Source organism: Xyrauchen texanus, chromosome 32 (genome assembly GCF_025860055.1).
Source record: "Xyrauchen texanus isolate HMW12.3.18 chromosome 32, RBS_HiC_50CHRs, whole genome shotgun sequence".
NCBI classification, from domain to species: domain Eukaryota; kingdom Metazoa; phylum Chordata; class Actinopteri; order Cypriniformes; family Catostomidae; genus Xyrauchen; species Xyrauchen texanus.
In genome coordinates this window covers 767,501-791,961 of record NC_068307.1, presented here as the reverse complement: position 1 = coordinate 791,961, position 24,461 = coordinate 767,501, and the positions used below count along the sequence as shown (strand labels likewise).

At 41.1% G+C, this 24,461-nt stretch overlaps 2 protein-coding genes across 5 annotated transcripts in view; both read right to left on the bottom strand.

Annotated features, from left to right (window-relative positions):
* Positions 1-984: 984 nt before the first annotated feature.
* On the bottom strand, positions 985-13,315 carry si:ch211-227n13.3 (uncharacterized). Its single transcript, XM_052101627.1, has 5 exons — positions 13,279-13,315; positions 9,784-10,444; positions 6,551-6,629; positions 6,278-6,391; positions 985-3,193 (listed from the first exon to the last, which is right to left on the bottom strand). Exons 2-5 carry the CDS (start codon positions 10,397-10,399, stop codon positions 2,569-2,571), a joined length of 1,434 nt encoding a protein of 477 aa, XP_051957587.1. The 5' UTR covers positions 10,400-10,444; positions 13,279-13,315; the 3' UTR covers positions 985-2,568.
* A 1,309-nt stretch (positions 13,316-14,624) lies between these two features.
* Positions 14,625-24,461, bottom strand: part of phka2 (phosphorylase kinase, alpha 2 (liver)) — a 37,900-nt gene continuing 28,063 nt past the window's right edge. For 2 of the 4 annotated variants that reach the window (XM_052101609.1, XM_052101610.1), the window contains exons 23-31: positions 23,412-23,491; positions 23,234-23,312; positions 23,025-23,154; positions 22,857-22,958; positions 22,159-22,277; positions 21,713-21,766; positions 19,606-19,833; positions 18,321-18,521; positions 14,625-16,133 (exon numbers count right to left, since the gene is read on the bottom strand). In XM_052101609.1, the coding sequence (XP_051957569.1) occupies positions 15,960-16,133; positions 18,321-18,521; positions 19,606-19,833; positions 21,713-21,766; positions 22,159-22,277; positions 22,857-22,958; positions 23,025-23,154; positions 23,234-23,312; positions 23,412-23,491 (1,167 nt within the window). In that variant the 3' untranslated portion in view covers positions 14,625-15,959. Of the gene's footprint in view, positions 16,134-18,320; positions 18,522-19,605; positions 19,834-21,712; positions 21,767-22,024; positions 22,049-22,158; positions 22,278-22,856; positions 22,959-23,024; positions 23,155-23,233; positions 23,313-23,411; positions 23,492-24,461 lie in introns of all 4 variants that reach the window. The other 2 variants (XM_052101611.1, XM_052101612.1) reach the window with 2 other exon arrangements.

The window sequence follows — 24,461 nt, the reverse complement described above, 5'->3', positions numbered from 1 at the left end:
GAATGTGTGTGGTGAGAGACTGAGTGAATGTGTGTGTGTGAGCGAGACTGAGTGAATGTGTGAGTGTGAGCAGAGACTGAGTGAATGTGTGTGTGTGAGCGAGACTGAGTGAATGTGTGTGTGTGAGCGAGAGAGAGACTGAGTGAGTGTGTGAGCGAGAGACTGAGTGAATGAGTGTGTAGCGAGAGCAGTGAATGGTGAGCTGAGTGAATGAGTGTGTGTGAGCGAGAGAGACTGAGTGAATGTGTGTGTGTGGCGAGAGACTGAGTGAATGAGTGTGTGTGAGCGAGAGAGTGAATGAGTGTGTGGCGAGAGACTGAGTGAATGTGTGTGTGAGCGAGAGAGACTGAGTGAATGAGTGTGTGGCTGAGAGACTGAGTGAATGAGTGTGTGTGGAGAGACTGAGTGAATGTGTGAGTGTGAGCGAGAGAGACTGAGTGAATGTGTGAGTGTGAGCAGAGAGACTGAGTGAATGTGTGTGTGAGCGAGAGACTGAGTGAATGTGTGTGTGGAGCGAGAGACTGAGTGAATGTGTGTGTGTGAGCGAGGAGACTGAGTGAATGTGTGTGTGTGAGCGAGAGACTGAGTGAATGTGTGTGTGAGCGAGAGAGACTGAGTGAATGTGTGTGTGTGAGCGAGAGAGACTGAGTGAATGTGTGTGTGAGCGAGAGAGACTGAGTGAATGTGTGTGTGTGAGCGAGAGAGACTGAGTGAATGTGTGTGTGTGAGCGAGAGAGACTGAGTGAATGTGTGTGTGTGAGCGAGAGACTGAGTGAATGTGTGTGTGAGCGAGAGAGACTGAGTGAATGTGTGTGTGTGAGCGAGAGAGACTGAGTGAATGTGTGTGTGAGCGAGAGAGACTGAGTGAATGAGTGTGTGTGAGCGAGACTGAGTGAATGAGTGTGTGTGAGCGAGAGAGACTGAGTGAATGTGTAGTGTGAGCGAGAGAGACTGAGTGAATGTGTGTGTGAGCGAGAGAGACTGAGTGAATGTGTGTGTGTGAGCGAGACTGAGTGAATGTGTGTGTGTGAGCGAGACTGAGTGAATGTGTGTGTGTGAGAGAGACTGAGTGAATGTGTGAGTGTGAGCGAGAGAGAGAGACTGAGTGAGTGTGTGAGCGAGACTGAGTGAATGAGTGTGTGTGAGCGAGACTGAGTGAATGTGTGTGTGTGAGCGAGAGAGACTGAGTGAATGTGTGTGTGTGAGCGAGACTGAGTGAATGTGTGTGTGTGAGCGAGAGAGACTGAGTGAATGTGTGTGTGTGAGCGAGACTGAGTGAATGTGTGTGTGTGAGCGAGACTGAGTGAATGTGTGTGTGTGTGTGTGTGTGAGCGAGACTGAGTGAATGTGTGTGTGTGTGTGCGAGACTGAGTGAATGTGTGTGTGTGTGCGAGACTGAGTGAATGTGTGTGTGAGCGAGAGAGAGAGACTGAGTGAGTGTGTGAGCGAGACTGAGTGAATGTGTGTGTGAGCGAGAGAGAGAGACTGAGTGAGTGTGTGAGCGAGACTGAGTGAATGAGTGTGTGTGAGAGAGAGAGACTGAGTGAATGTGTGTGAGCGAGACTGAGTGAATGTGTGTGTGTGAGCGAGACTGAGTGAATGAGTGTGAGCGAGAGAGAGACTGAGTGAATGTGTGTGTGAGAGAGAATTAGTAAATGTGTGTGTGTGAGCGAGAGAGAGAGACTTGAGTGAATGTGTGTGTGTGCGAGAGAGAGAGACTGAGTGAATGTGTGTGTGAGAGAGAATTAGTAAATGTGTGTGTGTGTGTGTGTGTGTGTGTGTAGTCCCAGTTAGAGAGTATGAGAGAGGCTAAATGTAAGTGAAGTGTTTATAAGAAAATAATTCATAGACAAAGAAATCTACATATCATCACGTGTAAAGCCACAATTAATGCCCGGGTCAAAATTGACCCACAAAAGATGCATCAACGTTTTGTTTTTAATGATTATATCTCAACAACTTTATTAAAAAAATCTGAAAAACAAAAATATATATTATGTGTATTTTGATAGTCTTGACAAAGTCCCTAAGTTAGTTTCTCGTACTAAAAATGATGTAGCGTTAAATATTATTATCGACCGCACCCGGGTCAGAAATGACCTGAACACAATAGGGTTAAAAAGACAAATACTGTCATTTTAATATCATTATCTCAACCCTATATATCAGCTATCAAGATGATCCCATACCTTCTGCTTTAATTTAGGCTACCGGACTGGTATGTGAGGTGGTCTCAGGTAAATGGTGCAAGTAATGCGTTGTGTGTGCCAGTGCAGATTTTTAAGGTTGTTTGGAATCAGTGCCGCTCTGTGGTCATTTCTGCAACTGCAGTTCATGCCAACGTCAAGTAACCAGCACACACAAACTGATCAGTCAATGCAAGATTTATTTTCTGACGCAAATGCAATTGCAGAACACAAATAAAGGGCACAGTAATAAATATTAGCAGAAAACAGATCTCTTCAGGTAAACAATTAACAGATAGAAAGTAAACAAGTCTCTTAAATAAAACGACTAACAGTCACTTGTAGGCTTCAAGAAAAAATGAACAATCCCGTCCCTGAAGACCTATTGACAGGATTCGTGAATAATCTGGTTCTGATTCTTCACCAGTGTGGCTAACATGGATCTGAAGTTTGGCCTCTGTACGGTAGTCCTGGTATCAGCAGAGGGCATCTCTCTCTTTTGGCTCGCTCTTGTAACCATCGGCTTCACACTGAACGGATCCGTCGGCGTCCTGAAGCCATCAGACTCTTCAGACAACTCTTCCTGCTGCCCATCCAAGTCCTTGGTCCGGGAAGCATTCTGGCTTTCACCAACCTGCCTCTGTTCAGCAGCTTCTAGCGTCTCATCAAACTTCAGCGCCCGCCGCGTTCCCTCCATGGCACCAGACACTTCATGCTTGCCGCGGACATTGTTCCCTTTCTGTTTGTTGAAGTGCTGCTTGGAAGCTGGATTTAAACTTGAAATGTCATCATGCAGGAGTAGTTTGTCTTTGTGTGCCACACTGATGCCATGTTTGGGTGGCTCCTGGGTTAATGTGTTGTTCATGGAAGGCTTCCTTTTCCTTCGTTGTTGCCCACCGATGGGCGGCCAGGCCACATATCGTGGTCTCTTACGATGATGTGACTTTGTTATGCTCAAGGACAATTCTGGCTCAATCGAGATCAAATACTTGCAACGACGCAAATTCCTTAACACAAGCACACAAAAATAAACACACTTATTATACTTACTTTGGAGGGTTTTACACTGAATATCATTACGTTGTGTGACCATAATTTATAGTTACTTGCCTTTTGACCAAATGACATACTGTAGTAAAAGAACTAAACTAATTCTGAAGTACACTGATCCAAAGGAGGTGAGGAGATATACACCGTGGCAAGAAAACGTATGTGAACCCTTTGGATTTAGCTGGTTTTCTGCATTAATTGCTCTTAAAATGTCATTTTCATCAAAATCACAAGAATAAATAAACACAATGTGCTTATAACAACACAAACAATTATAATAGTGTCTTTATTGGACACATCCAACATGTAAGTTGGAAAAAGTAAGTGAACACCCCCCCCCCAAGAAGTGGCCGTTAGATATTCATCTGTCCACAGTGAGACAAACTCTCTATAAATGGAGATGATTTAGTACTATAGGTACTCTCACTAGAAGTGTCCGTTAGATATTCATCTGTCCACAGTTAGACAAACTGTCTATAAATGGAGATGATTTAGTACTATAGGTACTCTCACTAGAAGTGGCCGTTAGATATTCATCTGTCCACAGTGAGACAAACTCTCTATAAATGGAGATGATTTAGTACTATAGGTACTCTCACTAGAAGTGTCCGTTAGATATTCATCTGTCCACAGTGAGACAAACTGTCTATAAATGGAGATGATTTAGTACTATATGTACTCTCACTAGAAGTGGCCGTTAGATATTCATCTGTCCACAGTGAGACAAACTGTCTATAAATGGAGATGATTTAGTACTATAGGTACTCTCACTAGAAGTGGCCGTTAGATATTCATCTGTCCACAGTGAGACAAACTGTCTATAAATCGAAATGATTTAGTACTATATGTACTCTCACTAGAAGTGGCCGTTATATATTCATCTGTCCACAGTTAGACAAACTGTCTATAAATCGAAATGATTTAGTACTATATGTACTCTCACTAGAAGTGGCCGTTAGATATTCATCTGTCCACAGTTAGACAAACTGTCTATAAATGGAAATGATTTAGTACTATAGGTACTCTCACTAGAAGTGGCTGTCTAGTCAAGATGACTCAAAGGACACACCGCAGAATGATCAATGAGGTAAAACAGAACCCTAGAGTGACAGATAAAGACTTGAAGGAATCATTGGAACTGCTGAACATCTGTTCATGAGTCTACTGTACGGAAATCATTAAACAGGCATGGTGTTCATTAGGGATGTGCGAGAACGGTTCTGATGCTGCTAGACGACAATGGAATTACTAGTTGGTCAACATTTATAGGACTGGCGCAGTTGTATACAAAGTTTTATTTCACAGTGTGCGTGCTTCTTCCCTCTCTCACTGGTGGCGCATGCAGAAAAATGTCTTCTTGCAAGACCAGCAGAGTAGCTATGGAAATCACTTTGATGGTGGTGTGAGAACGATTTCCAAAACGTTGGCTTCCAAAAGTCGCTATGGATGTTTTCACATTTGAGTCTTTAAATCGGTGCATGCTTAAGTTATTTTTCCATCAAGCTGGCTTTTTCCAAGCGCAGAATAATCGCCCCAGGTGAGTCATCTTTCACTGGACCATGCTGACATGTTAATTTTGTGAATCAAAAATGTATGCTTTTTGAGTAAGTAGGCTTGAAAATGACTATTTTAGGCTAGGTATACAAATATTTTTTTTCCCTGCTGCTCAAAACTATTTGAAACAATGGGACCACCTGCATCTATGGGTTAAACCCTTTTATTCTGTGTGCAAGTCATGTTTAGAACAATACATTTATTTTATTGTACATTTCTCACAGGCCTGTATTTTTCAATCCTAGAAGTATTTTAAATGGGTCACTTGACTAAAAATGTTTTTTTCTTTTTAGGCTAGTTGACTCCAAAATGTTAATTTTAAATGTCAGTGAAATTAGTCATTCTGCACATCCCTAGTGTCCATGACGAGACACCATGAAGGAAGCTGCTGCCTTCCAACAAAATCATTGCAGCATACCTGAAGTTGACCAAAGACCACCTTGACTCTCCACAACACTTCTGGGCAAATGTTTTGTGGAATAATGAAACTTAGGTTGAATTGTTTGGGAGGAACAGTAGAAGTTGAGTGATGCAGCAGGACAACGACCCTAAACATCGAAGTAAACCAACTACAGAATGGCTTCAAATAAGAAAATCACCTTTTGGAGTGTCCAAATCAGAGCCCAGATCTTAACCCAATAGAGATGCTGTGGAAAGACCTCAAGAGAGCCGTTCACACCAGACATCCCAAGAATATGGCTGATCTGAAGCAGTTCTGTAAGGAAGAATGATCCAAAAGTTCTTCTGAACGTTGTGCAGGTCTAATCCGCAGCTACCGGATATGTTTGGTTGAGGTTATTGATGCCAAAGGAGGAACAACCAGTTATACAATGGGTAAAAAGGGTTCATTTTTCCACAGCACTGTGAATGTTTAATGGGATGTGTTCAATAAAGACATGAAAGATTATAATTGTGTGTGTGTTGTTAGATTAAGCACATTGTGTTCGTCTATACTTGTGACTTTGATGACGATGAGATCATATTTTATGTCCAATTAATGCAGAAAACCAGCTTATTCCAAGGGGTTCACATACTTTTTCTTGCCACTTTATTTATGCATGTGTAATATGTAATATATAATATATATATATATATTAATTTAACATACATACATTATTGCTAACAGTCGATTTAAATATTTAAATCACCATTAATTGGATGCTTTCAAAGTAATTTGTAATTAATCTCAGATATTTAAACTGCTGAAATTTGAAAAGGTTGAACCACTTGAAAGAACAATTCCTCATAGGTTGAGTATTCATTGCACTGCACATTAAATCTCTTACACCCTCATCCTCCAAATTATTAATCATAGTAATGAAGTTTAAAAATGAACCATCCTTTAAAAACACTAAGCTACCACCTGCTGGTACTAACAGTGAAATACAACTTGACAGGATGTTGTTGTTTGGATTTGTGCCAGTCTTAGAGTAAGCATGAAGCTGATTCTTATTTCGTCTTGATAAGTAAATGCCACATGGACTCACCTCTGCTGAAACACATGAGGTCTTGAACAGACTGCTGGAGTTCTGTTGATCGCTACTGAATCGGAGCATTGTGACGCCAGCTTCCTGATCCGAGACAGGCTTCTCCACAGTATTCTGAAGGTCAACATTAAGACAATTCAACACTGACAAACGCTGTGCATCTTAGGATCATAATTAGTCATGTAGTTCCAACTTGTTGAATCTTATAGATGTTAAAATATCTTGATATACCATGTGATATTAATACCAATCATTTTATTTAGCAGGACATACCCCCTCTCCTTATGACGATGTTTGTGAGGGTGCCACTTCTTGAGAAGGACCCACATATCACACGATAAAGATGCCGGATCTAATACAAAAAGAGCATTTTATGCAACACAGTCAGATTACAAGATGCTTTATGTGAAGAATGAATTATACCGTGCAAATGACCAAATCAAAAGATCACAATACTAGAAAACTGACGTGAACGGACTGAAATGCATAAAACATATATCAAAGGAGTAGTTCACCCAAAAATGTCATCATTTACTCACCCTTATGCTGTCTGAAACTCATATGACTTTCTTTAATTACCACAGAAACACGCCGAGTCTTAACGATCACCAAAACACAGATTGAGACGTTTTTGTCTGCAAGCGCTTTTCATGTGGAGTTCAAAGTGACGTTCAAATCATGAACGCAGCTTCACGATTGCTGTATGAAAATGGCTAGTCAAAGTTTACAGGCAGATTAATATTGTGGAGGATGAGAGTTTAAGAGATTTAATGACCATTGCAATGAATAGGAAACCAGTTTCAGTTAGTCAAACACCCACTTAGAATTTGGGAAATGTTTAATATTCTTGGATTGGTGAAATTTTAGTGCATTTCTATCTTTAAACTGTGGAGGGCTTTGTTCGGAAAAGATGTAATAAAGCATTATATTGTTACATTTTGTTTTGAATCCTTTCTTAAAATGGATAAATGCATTTTAACAGGAAAAGTAGTAGTGACGGAGTCAGTGTAAAATTTCAGCACTTTCAAAACCTGCGATGAACTACAAAACATTATGCGATTAAAAATGTATCGACTGAGAACACTAAATATAATATATAAAACAATTGTTTTAAAAAAATATATAAAATATGAGTTCCAAAAACTAGTGTAAATGTAAAATTGAACAAAACTAAAAGTTAATCAAAAAGAGACACATTTTAAGTATTTAGAAATATTTTGATATTTAAACATAATTTTTCATGTCATTTATACGTTTTTAAAGACTTAAAAGGAAATCATATATTCCTGTTATTATGTTTTATATCTTTTCAGTCAAATATGTAAAAATGACTTCTTAAGATGTATAAAGCACACATGAACCTTATAACAGATATTCATCGTCATAATCACAATTATTTGTTTGATAATTAATCGTCATTCATACTTCATAACAGTGACAGCCGTAGAGACGACATAAGGGTTAGTAAACAATGACTTACATTCTTCTGCAGAACACAATTGACCCTTCGCTAGGCCCCACCTTAAAAGCATCTCTGACCAATCCTGTCTTAGCAACTGTTGCCCCGCCGCCATTTCTCTGACAAGCGCTTGCCTTTTACAATGAGAGCCTGTGGGTGTAATGTACAGTATTTCTGAGGGATTTTATCGAAATGATCCACAAATTGTTAAAAACATTGTTGCTGGGTCATTTGTAATAGTGACACGAGGTACCTAGAGAACATCCATGTCGTGTTTTTTCCTTTTAAATCTTTATATAAATATTGAGAAGAGCATGCTATGGATTAAAGTGTGACATTCCCCATTCCCGTTTGAACATGACGTTAGTAAGGACACCCTACATTTGCTCCAAGGTAAACGAAAGCTAATAAATTAACAATAATTAATTTAGGTGTTGTTTCAGGTCTTAGTAAAGGTGATAAAAAAAAATTGTGTTAAGTGACTATCACACCTGGAGTCGTGAGTTCGAATCCAGGGCGTGACGGTCTCAAAAGCAGAGGCAACTGAGACTTGTCCTTTGCTACCAAGTGTGCCGCACAAGCCCTCAAAAGTGAAGCCAAAACGTCTCGATCGCCCCCCGGTGGCTGGTCCTAGTATAGGTCATAAGCCCCGCCTCCCCATGTTATTCAACGGGACGTGAGACCAACTAAACAATTAAATTACACTTCACATATCTTTTTTCCAAAGATAGTTTCTGTCATTTACTGTCGTTTCTATCACGTTGATGTCATTTCAAGTGTTTGTTTTCAAAATAAGTTTGTTTTTTGATGCTATAAAAACGCTGCTGTGACATCATGATTGACAGCTGTGATTGACAGGTTCTCTGAGTGAAGTAGTCACCGAAGCACCAACTGACTTTTTTTCGGGATCTTCGGAGGACTGAGGAGATTGGAGCTTTAAATTTAATATCTAAATTTCTATAATTAATTATTTCACACCGTCATAAGTCAAAAGTGCAGGGGCGTGTGCTTGCGATTGATTCGGCGACAGTGAGGGCGGGGCCTTGATTTTGCGGCTTTACTTCCTGCTCACTACTGCGCAGGTCTGGTCCCAAAATCGCAACTGCGCAGACTCAAGTCCCAAGATGTCAGCGCCATATCGGGACACTGGCGGCTTCAGTTCTCACCAATGGAAAAGAGCGAAGGGGCGTCGCCCATCTTTTTTTACAGTCTATGTTTGCTACCCAGATTGAGGAGAGTAACCGCACCATATAGTTATAAGCAGTTCTTTTAACTTACACTAATGTTATGAGGTTTGTAATCGCTACTAAATGACACTTTTCTCTTTTCAAGTGACTGTAATAACCTCAATTCTGATCCACAGTCTGCAGTTTTCATTCAAATTACTATGAAACAATTTCTGCTACAAAAAACATCAGATAAATATTTCTTACTATGTCACTCTTCATTCCAGCCCACGTAATAATATTATCCATTCCGTTCATGAGAATATTTGCCAAAAACAGCGCCATTCACGGTAATCTCCCATTCATTCCTATGGGGACTTCTGCAGAGCTTGTCAGAGCGATAGGGGGGCGGAGCTTAGCAAAGGGTCAATTGAAGATATTTTGATTGAGATATGAGGCACTTATATCCATTAAGTCAATGGGGTCTAAACACTTTCATGCACCAAAAAAGACATATCTTCTGAAGTGTGTACAGTGCTGTGCGTCAAGCGTGAGGAAGTGTAATCGAGTTTCAATTAACGATTGCATCAAGGAGACTTATATTTATATTTTGGTCTGTTTCTCACCCAAAACTGACCGTATCGCTTCAGAAGACATGGATAAAACCACTGGAGTCGTATGGATTACTTTTATGCTGCCTTTATGTGCTTTTTGGATCCCATTGACTTGTATTGTATGGATAAACACATCATCTCTCCATCAAAACATCTTCATTTGAGTTCTGCATTAGACAAAGTCACACGAGTTTGAGACAACACAAGGATGAGTAAATGATGACAGAATTCTCTCATTTCTCTTGACAGGCTATTCAAGATAATCACTCTTGTCACGGCTTTTCGTTTTAGGTGGCGGCTGTCTTCTCATCCTGGCGAAAAGACTCTCGCACTCTCTGCAGTATTTTACAGTATTAACAGCGATGTGGGGAGAGCTGGGACCGGACTCCACAAACCAATCAGTACTGGAATTATCCAATGCAGAACCACATTCTTCAATGCTTCCTCCATGAGAAGCAGCAGGGCTTCTAGAGGTGTTAGACGCCAATCTGAGTTTCCCAAGAGTGTCTTCAGCCATCGCACCTGGAGCCAGGGAGATCTTCTGAACCGTTGCATCAGAGTTTTCTTTAGGTTCAACAAACTCTGAAGGCTGCCTCTCACCTTCTCTACTCTTCCTCAATGGCCGTTTTGTCAGATCGCAAATCAAAGGCCCTTGGTCTGCTTTTCTACTGCCGACAACAGTGAGGTCGATACACTCGTCATCTGATTGGCTAGACTCGGTGTCGTTCAACAGCACAGTGCTGATCTCAGAGCAGGTGGAAGCAGCGTTCTTCTTAAGGGTTCCTCGCATTGGAACCCTTCTGCTCTCTCCTGCCCTGGAGAACTTCACATCGTCTCGCTGTTGACATCGACCCCTCTGCACGGAGGCTCGTCGCAGTTTCATAGAGACAGATTTGGTGGTGACCTCACTGACAACCAAGATATTCACCTGTCATGAACAAACGTTTAGATTGTTTAGACCACACGGAAAAACACAAACATCATGTACAATTATACATAAGAAATGACCACTTCTAGGCAACAGCTCCTGACTTAAAGTGATTATCTCTACCTCACCGCAGCGTCCTGACTCTTGGCTTTGAGGAACGTTACTGAGGTAGTGGTAGCATTCCCTGAAAAACAGTCATCTGTGACTAACACATAATCACATGTGGAAAGAAGTCAATAACTAACTTGCGATGCCTAGAAACTGATGTTTTTTAATATGTGTATGTATGTGTTTTCTGAATATCTCGTCGCCTAAAGCTTATACAATTATGTCAACCATTAAAACCAGGGGAGTAGTTTGTAAACTGGGGTCTGAGGTTCCCCAGGGGGCCGTGAGAGGGTCCCATAAAATTTCAAATAAATAAAACGTGTTCATAACAAGAATAACATGACGATTTATGTGGTGACATTGTTTTACATAGCACTTCTAAAATATTTCTGCGATTCCACTTTTTAAAAAAAAATTTTTTTATTGCAGTTCGAAACAATAAAGCTCAACAAATAATGATATTACTAATTTATATTATGAATTATTACACACAACATGCTTTTTCGAATTCCATTTATTTTGGTTGGTATTTATTTCTACAACATAAAAATTTAATACAACTAATTAAATTTACATAATTATTAATAAACCATTAGTATATAAACCAATGCTTTACACAAGCGGTCTATCAATGGTTGTAAAATGACCGATAAATACGGTGAATCCCTACAGATAATAAAAAGGATAGGCGATATATAACGGTGCAGATAATAATGATCATTTATTTTGGCTCTAATACAATAACAATATAAAAGCTACTAAATTAAATTGTCTTTATAATATTAAACGAAGCGACCGTTCTAAACTTTTAATATGCAGTGTAAAATGGAACGCAACATCCGTTTACGGTCCGCTTCCAGTGTAATTGATTACAATGGGATCTATTTGCTTTTTGACGCATCACGAAGCGTCCAGTGTTTACAGGAGCGGTGTCCGAAATCATTCACGCATTCACTATTTCCTATATAGTGATTGGCTATATAGATATCTCAGCAGTGCGTGAACGAAATGAGTGAATTCAGACACTGACGTATACACCGCGTCAGAGCAGAAACAATGTTGCATATTAACTTTAAAATAATCATTTAAATAATATATTAATATAATAAATCTTCATTCTGTTTGTCATTGTTTATATACATGTTGATATAAAGAGTAAACACATTTGATCAAATGTATATTATTGTATTCATTTGTTATACTTTAATATCTTTAATCTCCAATACAAGCTGGGTAGCGTCTCATTCGACCAAACCTGTATGTGTGCAGTCTCAGGAGTTAAAATAATATCACCTCAGTGAATTATTTAGTAAATAAAGATTTCTTCAGCTTAATGGCAAAATTCTGTATAAATATAAATGGAGTACATTTTAAAATGTATTTGTTGTTCGCCTCTCTATCTTTTATTATTTTAATCAAGTAAAGCTTTATCAAACACTAATCTAAAACGGATTGCATTGTGGGTAAGAATGAGTGAACAAATTAGATGTAGGGAATTAATTCAGACACTACTAAAAAATGGCTGACACCCCAAATAGTGTACTATACAGTGGATAGGGGGCGAAATAGTGCACTATACAGTGGATAGGGGGCGAAATAGTGCACTATACAGTGGATAGGGGGCGAAATAGTGAACTTTACAGTGGATAGGGGGCGAAATAGTGCTCTATGTTGTGGATGGAGCGACGAAATGTAGTGGGTAGGGACGAAATAGAGCACTATAGGGGGATGGGGCGAAATAGTGCACTATACAGTGGATGGGGGGGCGAAATAGTGAACTATACAGTGGATAGGGGCGAAATAGTGAACTATACAGTGGATGGGGGCGAAATAGTGAACTATACAGTGGATAGGGGGCGAAATAGTGCTCTATGTTGTGGATGGAGCGACGAAATGTAGTGGGTAGGGATGAAATAGAGCACTATATAGTGAATGGGGTGAGATACTGCACTACGTAGTGGATGGGGCGAAAGTGGGTAGGGGCGAAAGAGCGCACCATGTAGGGGGTAGGGGCGAAAGGGCGCACCATGTAGGGGGTAGGGGCGAAAGGGCGCACCATGTAGGGGGTAGGGGCTAAAGGGCGACCATGTAGGGGGTAGGGGCGAAAGGGCGCACCATGTAGGGGGTAGGGGCGAAAGGGCGCACCATGTAGGGGGTAGGGGCGAAAGGGCGCACCATGTAGGGGGTAGGGGCGAAAGGGCGCACCATGTAGGGGGTAGGGGCGAAAGGGCGCACCATGTAGGGGCGAAAGGGCGCACCATGTAGGGGGTAGGGGCGAAAGAGCGCACCATGTAGGGGGTAGGGGCGAAAGAGCGCACCATGTAGGGGGTAGGGGCGAAAGAGTGCACTATGTAGTGGGTAGGGGCGAAAGAGTGCACCATGTAGTGGGTAGGGGCGATTTCGGGCACAGCTCAAGTAGACAGTTACTTTATAAACGGAGACGGTCTTCATCTCATAATAAAAATCCCAATCCCCAAATAACTTAATAAACCTTATCATTTTCACGTTTGAGCATGTTCCAACCAAAACACTTAGTAAAATACTTGTCATTTGTTTACATGATACTCTCGTGAACCATAAGCATATGTACCCCGTTTAATGCTAAATTGAAGGCCGATTTCTTACTTTTTCTCGAAGTGCCTGTAGTCCGTTTCTTTTGACACGTCCATCGCCTTTAAACAGAGTTTGATATGGATTGATTCGAGCCGAAAACACACTTAATTTACCTCAGAAACACGTTCTCCCGCGCGACCTGTCACCAACCGGAAGCTGATGTTCAACTCAAGAGGGCGCCAAAATCAATAAAAGATTCCGCCAGAGCCCGTCTGAAGGATGAACCTCCAAAGTTAGAATCAATTGCACTTGCGAGGAGACAAGAGCTCGTTCTTTTTGAACGGATGTCTATGGACGAGATGCATCAGTGTGCTAAATAAACTGATTTTGTGAGGAAACTGCTAATCACTTAATTAATTGACCACCTGTCCATTAATCGTCAACATGTTTTACACAAAACAATACTTCTGGAATTAATTATCTGTGGAGCTTACTTCGATAAAATTGCTGTTTTATAAGAAATTAAACGGACGATTCAGCGACAGGTAGTTGTCAGTTTACGGCTCTCCCATTCGTTTGTATGGTATCCGCAAACGATGACTTACTGTCGTAACACGCCAGTTTCTTCTATGGTATTTAAACGCGAATCTCAGTTTAGTTGATCTGATTCAGCTGACTGTGACTTATGATAATGACTTATCTGACACGTGTTTAAAAATAAAAAATTACGAGCATACATGCAATAGGACATACATAAATAAAAAGCTGTTAACATACACTACTATAATTCTTGTGTTGCTAACATTGGTTTATTGGAATATCTTACCCCAACATGGAAATGGTGTCATTGTTTCCTACAGTAAGGCCATGTCCTTTCTAACCTTTATTCCATTATATTTAAAGTGGAACCAGAGAGTATTTAGCAGAGATGAGCCACTTCTATTCAAATTAACGGGAGATATTGGAACGCACAACGGTAAAAGTGTGTAGAAAGGAGGTCCCGCCTTACAGGTAAAAGAGCCAATCACCCTTACGGTACAGAGATAGCCTGTCAATCAACTTTTTTTTTTTGGAGGTAAAGAAGCACACTTTATAATACTAGTGTTGTCAAATTTGACTACTGCTTTGAAATATGTTCTTTGATTGTAATCTTGGCCGACCGTTTTAGAGCTTTCGGTGTTTCCCCATTCATGTACATAGGAGCTGCACTATCATGACTAGAAATAACCTCCCCAGACCTAATATATAATAATACTTTTGAAGAATCTTCATGCAGCTCTGTTCCAAACAGCTACAGTTCAAAGTGACCACGTCTGCCAAGCTCCAAAAAAAGGAGAAATGCTAATAATTTCATATTAATACACGATGTCATGAAAAATTCATACCTTTTTTCTGTGTACTTGTCTAAATTGACCAATGTTTTGAAGACCAAGTAACTACTAAATAATGGTCACCTTTTTGTTAATGACGACATAATACACCTGCCATGAAACATTTTGATTAATTCGATAATTTTTTATTTGTCTGTGTCAATACAAATGCTTAATGAATGTTAAAATACAATACTTCCTTTCTAAAGTACTAATTCTTTGTGAACATAATGGGAATAAACAGTGAAATGTAAATATGGAGGAACACCTTGAAAGTGTCCTTTTGCTCTTCAAATTTTGTAGTCTGCACCATAACACGAACACAAATTCCTTAAATAAATTATTTAATTAATCTGATTTTCTCTTGAGTCTTCATTAAAGGTGCTGTAAGTGATTTTTTTCATAGAAAGGTATGCCAAAAAAATAAATAAATGTGTCTGCGGTCTCTGACGCTTTCGACCTGTCAATCATTATGCAGGTTCTCATAGTATTGAGGTTGCGGTGAATTATTGAGGCTTAATGCCATTTTTATGCCATGTTGTTCATAACAGTTGACAGGTGAGGGCGCTGTTTCACCGCTGTTGTTTTTGACAAACGTTTCTGCTTGTGTCTCAATAAAACTAATTTGGTATCTTTAGAGGGCGATGTTTTGGAACAAAAAGGGGCGTGGCTTATCCAATGGAAATTCGAGAATGGCTAAAATAGCTTACAGCACTTTTAAGTAACATACTTCTAAAATACGTCATTACCAACATGTTTTTTCTCAACCATCAAAGAATCAAATATGGTTTGTCAGGTTAAATGTAAAATGTTTTCCAGCACATTTGCATCAACATCACATGCTGGTATTCTTTAAATATAATATCCACGCTTGACTTGACCATGAGTTAGAATGCTCCATGTTTGCATGCAAAGAATAAATACATTTTCCTCATGATTCTCAGAGCCAGAGAGATTTATACTGTATGCTGCTTTGCTAAATAATAAATGACCAATACATTTTAGAATGTAACCACAAGGTACAAGACAATGTTAAGAAAAAAACAAAACAAATGAACTTTAAGGATTCAGAGAACGTTAAAAACAACAACATTAATGCACTGTAAGTGTCTGTACATCCCAAGCAATATTTTGTTCTTTCAGGTATACGTTTTGTCACCGTTACTGTATATAGTCCAAAAATATATTGAATTAAAATAAAATAAAATGCATTTCAATGTGCATAAAGTAATAAATTAAATAATTAGATTGTGAACCAATAAAGTAAATTTATTAAAATCACATAAATAATTAAAAAAAAAGTATTTCAGAATCTTCTAATGTCATCTGCATTTCACAATACTTAAATTAGAATGATCTATATCAAACACAGAAGAGTACAGTGGTCTATTTCCTTCTAGAGAGGTCACCTGAGGTTTCCCCGTTAGATTACACTGGCCGTAGATCAGTCGTGAAGGTCGCCGAGTCTCTGGGATCTAATGTTGTTACTGCATTAGACAGCTGCTGCTTGGCAGGAAGTCTTGAACATACATGACCACAGCTTTGGAAAGATAAGTCATTGTTCCGTAGCTGCCACTCGGAGCGCTGTCGTAAAAGAAGTTGCAGATTCCTGTGGCAGGATCTTTCTCCAAGAAATACTCGTTGGCCCCGTGAGATCTCTGAAATAAAGTCACACTTAACTGAATGCATGTGTCTCGAGATCTTAAAAGGGTTTAACTCTTATGCTTAAATGCTTGAAACTATTTTATAGTTATAAACTGTGTCTTTGTATGAAGTTCTTAACTACAATTTAATTTATTTATTTATGAATGTATTTTTTGGTTATTTTTCCGCCTATTTTTCACAACACATTCTAATTACTTTTTTGTTTTAAGACAAATAAAATGACAAATAAAAGCCAATTACAGTATTTCATTTGGGAAATAATGTTTTCTTTATAATGTCATGCTTAATATTTTGCTTGCACAGTAAAAATGGTAAATACAAATAACAGTATATATGAAAATATACAGCTGCCTTTATATTTTAGGAAGGGGTTTCCTTGTAAGGGTAATGTAATGTAATATAACGTATAATTATGTAATATAATATAATACAATGTAATGTAATTGTGGCGGGGTGGAGCGAGGCTGGTATGTACACCTGGGGCCAATGATCTCACCCAGCTGTTAGTAATTACAGCAACGGCCAGGCGAGGGATAAAGCTGCAGTTGGGAGAGAGCGAGAGAGAGAGAGAGAGAGAGAGAGAAAGTGGGACAAAACAACACTCCTCGGCTCCCAGGCACACCGTCCACCCTGTACTCAGCCGCTACACTGCCCCCTGGCAGACAGCAACTGCCAGTAACGTCTCCTCTGCCCCCTGGTGGACAGCAACGGTTCCTCCGCCCCCTGGTGGACAGCAACGGTTCCTCCGCCCCCTGGTGGACAGCAACGGTTCCTCCGCCCCCTGGTGGACAGCAAAGGCCAGCAACGGTTCCTCCGCCCCCTGGTGGACCGCAACGGTTCCTCCGCCCCCTGGTAGACAGCAACGGTTCCTCCGCCCCCTGGTGGACAGCAACGGTTCCTCCGCCCCCTGGTGGACAGCAACGGTTCCTCTTCCCCCTGGTGGACAGCAACGGTTCCTCTGCCCCCTGGTGGACAGCAATGGCCAGCAACGGTTCCTCAGCCCCCTGGTGGACAGCAACGGTTCCTCCGTCCACTGGTGGACAGCAACGACAGCAACGGTTCCTCCGCCCCGTGGAGGACAGCAACGGTTCCTCCACCCACTGGCGGACAGCAAAGGCCAGCAACGGTTCCTCTGCCCCCTTGTGGACCGCAACGGTTCCTCCGCCCCCTGGTGGACAGCAACGGTTCCTCCGCCCCCTGGTGGACAGCAAAGGCCAGCAACGGTTCCTCCGCCCCCTGGTGGACAGCAACGGTTCCTCTGCCCCCTGGTGGACAGCAACGGTTCCTCTGCCCCCTGGTGGACAGCAACGGTTCCTCTTCCCCCTGGTGGACAGCAACGGTTCCTCTGCCCCCTGGTGGACAGCAATGGCCAGCAACGGTTCCTCCGCCCCCTGGTGGACAGCAAGGCCAGCAGTTCCTCTGCCCCTTCCCGCCCCTGGTGGACAGCAACGGTTCCTCTGCCCCCTGGTGGACAGCAATGGCCAGCAATGGTTCCTCCGCCCCCTGGTGGACAGCAATGGTTCCTCTGCCCCCTGGTGGACCGCAACGATTCCTCCGCCCCGTGGAGGACCGCAATGGTTCCTCCGTCCACTGGTGGACAGCAACGGCCAGCAATGACTCCTCCACCCCATGGAGGACAGCAACGGTTCCTCCGTCCCCTGGAGGACAGCGACGGCCAGCAACGGTTGCTCCACCCCCGGGCTGACGGCAGCGGCGAGTACACCCAGGACAACGTGCTCTTCCTCCTTCCCAGATTTTGGCACCAGTGAAACGGATCTCTACTTGTCTGGGTAAGAAGGAAGCGGGAGACGGGAGCTGGGTGCACATCCAACGTTTGACATTTATTAAACAAAGCACAGACATAAAACTTTTCCGCACATACACAGCATCGTAGATTCTCTCTCTCCCGGTGTCTCTCTTCCGACTGCAGCTCTGGTCGCAGCTTCATCCCACACCCACCATTTCAGCTGGGCGAGATCATTCGCCTCAGGTGCACATCTCGGCCTCGCTCCAAGCCGTAACCACTCCGCCCCGCAACAGTAATGTAATATATTATAAATAATGTAATGTAATGTAATATAACACAGATAAAGAATACGTTTTCATTTTATCCATGCACATCAACCACCCTAACCAAGTAGCATACAGTACCAGCAAAACCAGAAGAAGCATATTGATACCTGATCCTGTTGAAAGAGATCATCGGCCATGTGGACGATTCGGTCGATATGAATAATTCCACCAATGCTGGAAATCTCCATGTCGGCAACAAGCGTGAGCACCATAATGGCCTCCACCAGCAGCTGTCTGTATTCTGGCTCTGGGATGTGATTCAGGACAGACTCCACATGCACTGCGAACTTAATCTCTCCCTCTGTCATCTACAATTACACACACACATGCATTATGGACCCTTCCGAGAGCTTTCATACTATAATTCATGATCTTACACAGTGTGGTCAGCTTCCAAAAACTGGGTTTTTATTTCATTAGTCTCACAAAGCCAGACTTTTGCTTTTATACTCTTAAATCAATGAAACCGTGGAAAAACTCATTCGTTTGTTTCAGACAGACGGCCAGTAAACAGACTGTGTATGGTGTTCAGGAAGCTACTCTGAACTCTTTCAACTACAGTCAAGCTACTATTTTGTTTACTTTGAAGCTTCAAAAAGCACATAAAGGCAGCATATAAGTAAACATAAGTCTCCAGTGGTTTAATCCATGCCTTCAGAAGTGATATGATAAGTGTGAGTGAGAAACAGATCAATATTTAAGTCCTTTTTTAATATAAATTACCAGTAGGTGGCGATATCCACGAAGAATGTGAATCGCCAAAAACAAAAGAAGAATGTGGAAGTGAAAGTGGAGATTTATAGTAAAAAAGGTCTTAAATATTGATCTGTTTCTCACCCACACCTATCATATCACTTCTGAAGGCATGGATTAAACCACTGGAGTCATATGGTTACTTGTATGCTGCCTTTATGTGCTTTTTGAAGCTTCAAAGTTCTGGTCACCATTCACTTGCATTGTATGGACCTACAGAGCTGAAATATTCTTCTATAAATCTTCATTTGTGTTCTGCAGAAGAAAGAAAGTGGATGCGGCGGAGAATAGTGTGAAGCCTCCACACGCGCTACGTCTCCATGGTAACGCTCTCAACAAGTCACGTGATCGGATGCGCGGATTGACGGTCTCAGACGTGGAGGAAACTAAGATTCGTCCTACGCCACCACGAGGACTTAGAGCACATTGGGAATTGGGCGTTCCAAATTGGGGAGAAAAATTTGGAAGTTCAAAAAAATCATTTCTGTGAACTAGTTCTTAAACATGAACCATCCAAAAGAACCGACTCACTAAAATGAGAGAGAGAGATGCCAGTTAAGGTGTGTTTGATTACTCGCTCCGTGACTCGGTACAAGGCTGAGACTAGTGTTTAATGTGCATGTATGTTTGTTGATGCACCTCACGGGTGGTGGAGGAAGGCAAGACGTATCCGGCAATGGAGAGGCCGTGACATTTCTGGAGAATCTTCCAGACTTTCTGGTAGAAGCCCATGGGCACCCTGTTTATGGCCCCGTCCAGTCTGCGTCGTCTCAGCCATTGGCCCTGACGTTCCTCCCACTGCAGGTGGGAGTCACCTGTACCAGTCGGAGACAGGATTCCACTGGGAGTGGAGGGACTGCTGCATCTCTACACACACATTTGCACCATTAGTGTTTAAAATGTAAACACGTGCATGTATGGTGAGAAAGCACAAATAAGCAGGTTTAAGATGCTTAAACACATGCATTAAGGTTAGGAAGTAATAATGGGAAAACACACTCTTGGTGTCGTGACATCAGCCCATGCGATTCAAGAGTGAAATAAACACAAGTGCAACAACAAGACAAAACTGACTGTGATTTGAGACACATATTACAAATGTTTGTAATCAGTTTTGAATAAATTTTTCCCATTTCGACTAATCAACTCAAATTCATCCCTAGATTTACTTAAAATATTCAATTTAAGAACTGAATTCACGCAACCAGGTTCAATTAAAGGAATGTTCTGGGTTAAACTGTGACTCGACACTATCATTGGCTTTGCGTTTACAGTCATGCACTTACAACTTGATGATAAAGTTCATAGACAAACTATGAGGCTGGCTTGAAAAAGCCTTCTCTGAAAGTTTAATCTATTTTAAAAGTCCATATCTTGTAAAAGATGTAGTAAAATTTGATTGGCCAGATGTTACTAGCATGAAGCTAGGCTTTCCTAGCATATTTTAGCATTTATCTAGGCATTTTTGCTTGTTGCTAGGTGTTGTTAGCATATTTTAGCATGTTTTAGCATGTTTCTATCATGTTAATAGCATGTTTCTAACATGTTGCTAGCATTTTGCTAGGATGTTTTTGCATGTTGCTAGTATCTTTTAGCACTTAGCTAGGCATTGCTAACATGTTTTAGCATGTTGCTAGCATTTTTTAGCATATTGCTAGCATGTTTTAGCCCTTAGCTAGGCATTGCTAACATGTATTAGAATGTTGCTAGCATTTTGCTAAGATGTTTTTGCATGTTGCTCGTATCTTTTAGCACTTAGCTAGGCATTGCTAACATGTTTTAGCATGTTGCTAGCATTTTTTAGCATATTGCTAGCATGTTTTAGCCCTTAGCTAGGCATTGCTAATGTTTTAACATGTTGTTAACATTTTGCTAGCATATTTTAGCCCTTAGTTATGCATTGCTAACATGTTTTAGAAAGTTGCTAACCTTTTGAGAGAATATTTTCGCCCTTAGCTAGGCATTACTATCATGTTTTAACATGTTGCTAGCATTTTGCTAGCATTTTTAGCATGTTGCTAGCATGTTTTAGCACTTAGCTAGGCATTGCTAACATCTATTAGCATGTTGCTAACATTTTGAGAGCATCTTTTAGCCTGTAGCTAGGCATTACTATCATGTTTAACATGTTAGTATTTGGTAACATGTTGCTAACATTTTTAGCACTTAGTTAACATGTTTTCACATTTTGCTAGGATGTTGTTATCATGTTTTAGCACTTAGCTAGGCATTGTTAACATGTTTTAGCATTTTGCTAGCATGTTGTTAGCATGTTTTAGCACTTAGCTAGGCATTGCTAACATGTTTTAACATGTTCCTAGCATATTTTAGCATTTTTCTAGCATGTTTTAACACTTAGCTAAGCATTGCTAACATGTTTTAGCATGTTCCTAGCATATTGTAACATTTTGCTAGCATGTTCCTTTTTTCAAGCCAACCTAATTAAAGAGGCTCGTATTGCTAGAGCACTTATATGAATTCTTCAGTACAAAAATGTGTATTATTTAAGATTTAAAGAGTCTAAATGGTCCTTTTAGTGTTGGGACTAATGAACCCCTAGTTATTACTGATGATTTTTGCATGACGAGTCAGAATGTTTTCCTGTAGTAATGCAGAGAATGCCACAGAAGCTGTTGATAAAGTCTTTAGACTGATTTAAAATGTTAGCGCCCAGCCTCGCTCACTACTGATGAACCTGAGGATAACGGGTTAGTGGAAAGAGTTTGTTAGTTTGATCGTAAGTTACCGTTGAACGGGGGGACGTGACATTACTGCTGATGGAATGACTGCTGCTAAAGATCTACGAAAATAAAACAGAACATAAACATTTACGATGAACATAAGAATGGAAACGTCTCGAAACGGCATTTATTCTGCAAGTCAAACATCAGTGGTTAAGACATCATACAGAGAGAATAATAAACAGTCTAAATGATTTATGTGTATGATATGCGCAAACATAAAGAATATTACTCCTCTAAACCGTATAAGCACAAAGAAGCAACTCCACAGTATTAACACGGCATGCTGGAAACCAAAATATTAAAACTCAACCCACGCTTATGGGTCTGGAGCCATCGAGCTAAAAAAAACAAGATCATGTAAACGTCACGTAAACAGAAATCTGTTCATATCAACTTGAATAGAATTTATTGCACATGTAAAACACTTCAGAAATAATATTTCCTCCACCTGCTTGATTTCAGTCTTCAGTTTTCTGATGCCTGTGCGCTCTGTCTTGGTGGCGCCCGTGTGCCCGAGCTCATGGATGGAGATGGCGGGGCTGGTGGCCGCAGACTGAATCGGCCGCACTTTAATAAAACACACAGAAACATTATTGAGGAACAGACGTAGCTGTAGCAGTAGCTGTAACCTCGTTTGGATCCGAGTAAAGGTGTAATTTCACACTGTTCAGTTTACAGATCATTTGTACGGGGCTGCTGTGCAGGGGAATGTCACTACAATTTTGTTAGCATTTTTTTGCACTTAAATGTTGTTAAGTGTATCACAGTGTAAAACATATCATTTCCTGTTGCCAATAGGTGGCGCTATGACTATAACTGAATATTGGCATATAGAAGTGTTCAGGCCGGGACGATTATCAAACTTGTGAAGTTTGGGGCGGATTGGACATTGTATGTATGAGTTACAACAACTTCCTGTTTCATGGTGAAACATCAAACTTTGTCAGGCCGCCACGGACACGGCGTTGAAAGAAAACTCAAAAGCTTCACAATTTAGCATCGCCAAGGCCTTAAGATTAGACAGACCAAATATGATGTTGATCTGATTTAATCTCTAGGAGGAGTTCGTTAAAATACGAGGCCTGGAAAAGGCAAAAATTGAAGAGAAAAATAACAATGGCTGAATGTTGATTGACATATACTCACTGCTCCTCTCGACACCAAACTCTTTCCCGCTCAGGATGTGATGTAACAGATTCTTCATGTCATATGGACTGAGACTCATCAGGCTCTCTGATGCTTCTTCACCTGTAGCAAGAATTTGGTCAGATTCAGTTGAAAGGACCAGAAGAAATGAAGCTTTGATTGCTTTACCTGAGCAGTGCAGACTGCGAGCCAGCTCAGTGGCCATCACCTGCATGATGAGTCCAATGCGCAGACGCAACATGTCTCCAAACAGAGACGGCTGAGAGCGCACATACATCGCCAGATACACCATGATCTCCTGTGAAGACACAAAAACCTTTCCTAAATTGTGGGTCAATGAATGGCGACATTATTGTGAGACTTAAAAAGAGCAGAACCTGCGTGAGAACCGCAATGCTGATGTCCTGTCCGCTGGCCTCATAGATCAAGTTAATCAGCTCCTCAGGGGGAAGAGGACTACAAATCAGAGGAGGATTATTAAAGTTTATTTAAGCTCCTAGATTTTGTAATGAAGGAACCTCTCAAACAGGTTCTGGATCAGCTGAAGACACTCACATTGTGATAACCTTCTCCCTCGGTTCAGGAGGAAGACCCACTGTCAGCTGTTTATGATGAGAGATCAGATCTGTGCAGGCCTGAGCGGGACACACACACACACGCACACATATACACACACACACACATACACACACACACACATACACACACACACACGCACACACACACACACACACACATATACACACACACACACACGCACACATATACACACACACACATACACACACACACACATACATACACACACACACACGCACACACACGTACACACACACATATACACACACACACACACGCACACATACACACACACACACATACACACACACACACACACACACACACACACGCACGCACACACACACACACACCCACACACCCCCACACATGCACACACACACACACACACACACACACACACACACACATACATGCACACACACACGCACGCGCGCACACACACACACACATACACACACACGCACACACACACATGCACACACACACATACACACACACAAACAAACAATCACATATACACACACAAACATAACCGCGCACACACACACACAAACACACACACAATTACACAAACACACACAAACATGGTAAGAAAATAAATTATTTGAATTAGTGGACCAGAAACATCACAATCTAGCTGACTTTGATGTAACGATCAGAAGTAAAATGTTTTAATAAAGTGGCAGGAGTAAATCTTCAGCAATAGAACGGGGCATATGCCCACTGTCTGTGCCACGCAATGCAATGGACGTTTCCATCGGTGCAGATCAGTTATCTGCAGAAATCGATGGCGATAGTCGCTGATCATTTTTGATTAGATCCAGTAAATCAAGTGTTCTTAATGGAAGCGAGGGCAAGAAAGAAATCGTGCCCCGTCAGCACAAACATCATGTCTCGCATTATGCACCAAATCTTCATTTTGTTCTTATTGTGATGTGCATCTGGGATTGTATTTATTTAGGACTCTTTGTGTCTGTTCCCAGAGTAAGGAAAGGCTAAGAACATCTATCAAAATAATGCACA

Bases quoted from the DNA above. Each gene is read 5' to 3' on its own strand.
- si:ch211-227n13.3 (XM_052101627.1), bottom strand. From the start codon at position 10,399: ATGAAACTGCGACGAGCCTCCGTGCAGAGGGGTCGATGTCAACAGCGA. The intron at 6,630-9,783 runs GTGATTATCTTG...TTTTTGTATTAG, and splicing joins AACGAAAAGCCGTGACAAGA to ATCCGGCATCTTTATCGTGT. The intron at 3,194-6,277 runs GTGAGTCCATGT...GCTTGTGTTAAG, and splicing joins CCTCATGTGTTTCAGCAGAG to GAATTTGCGTCGTTGCAAGT.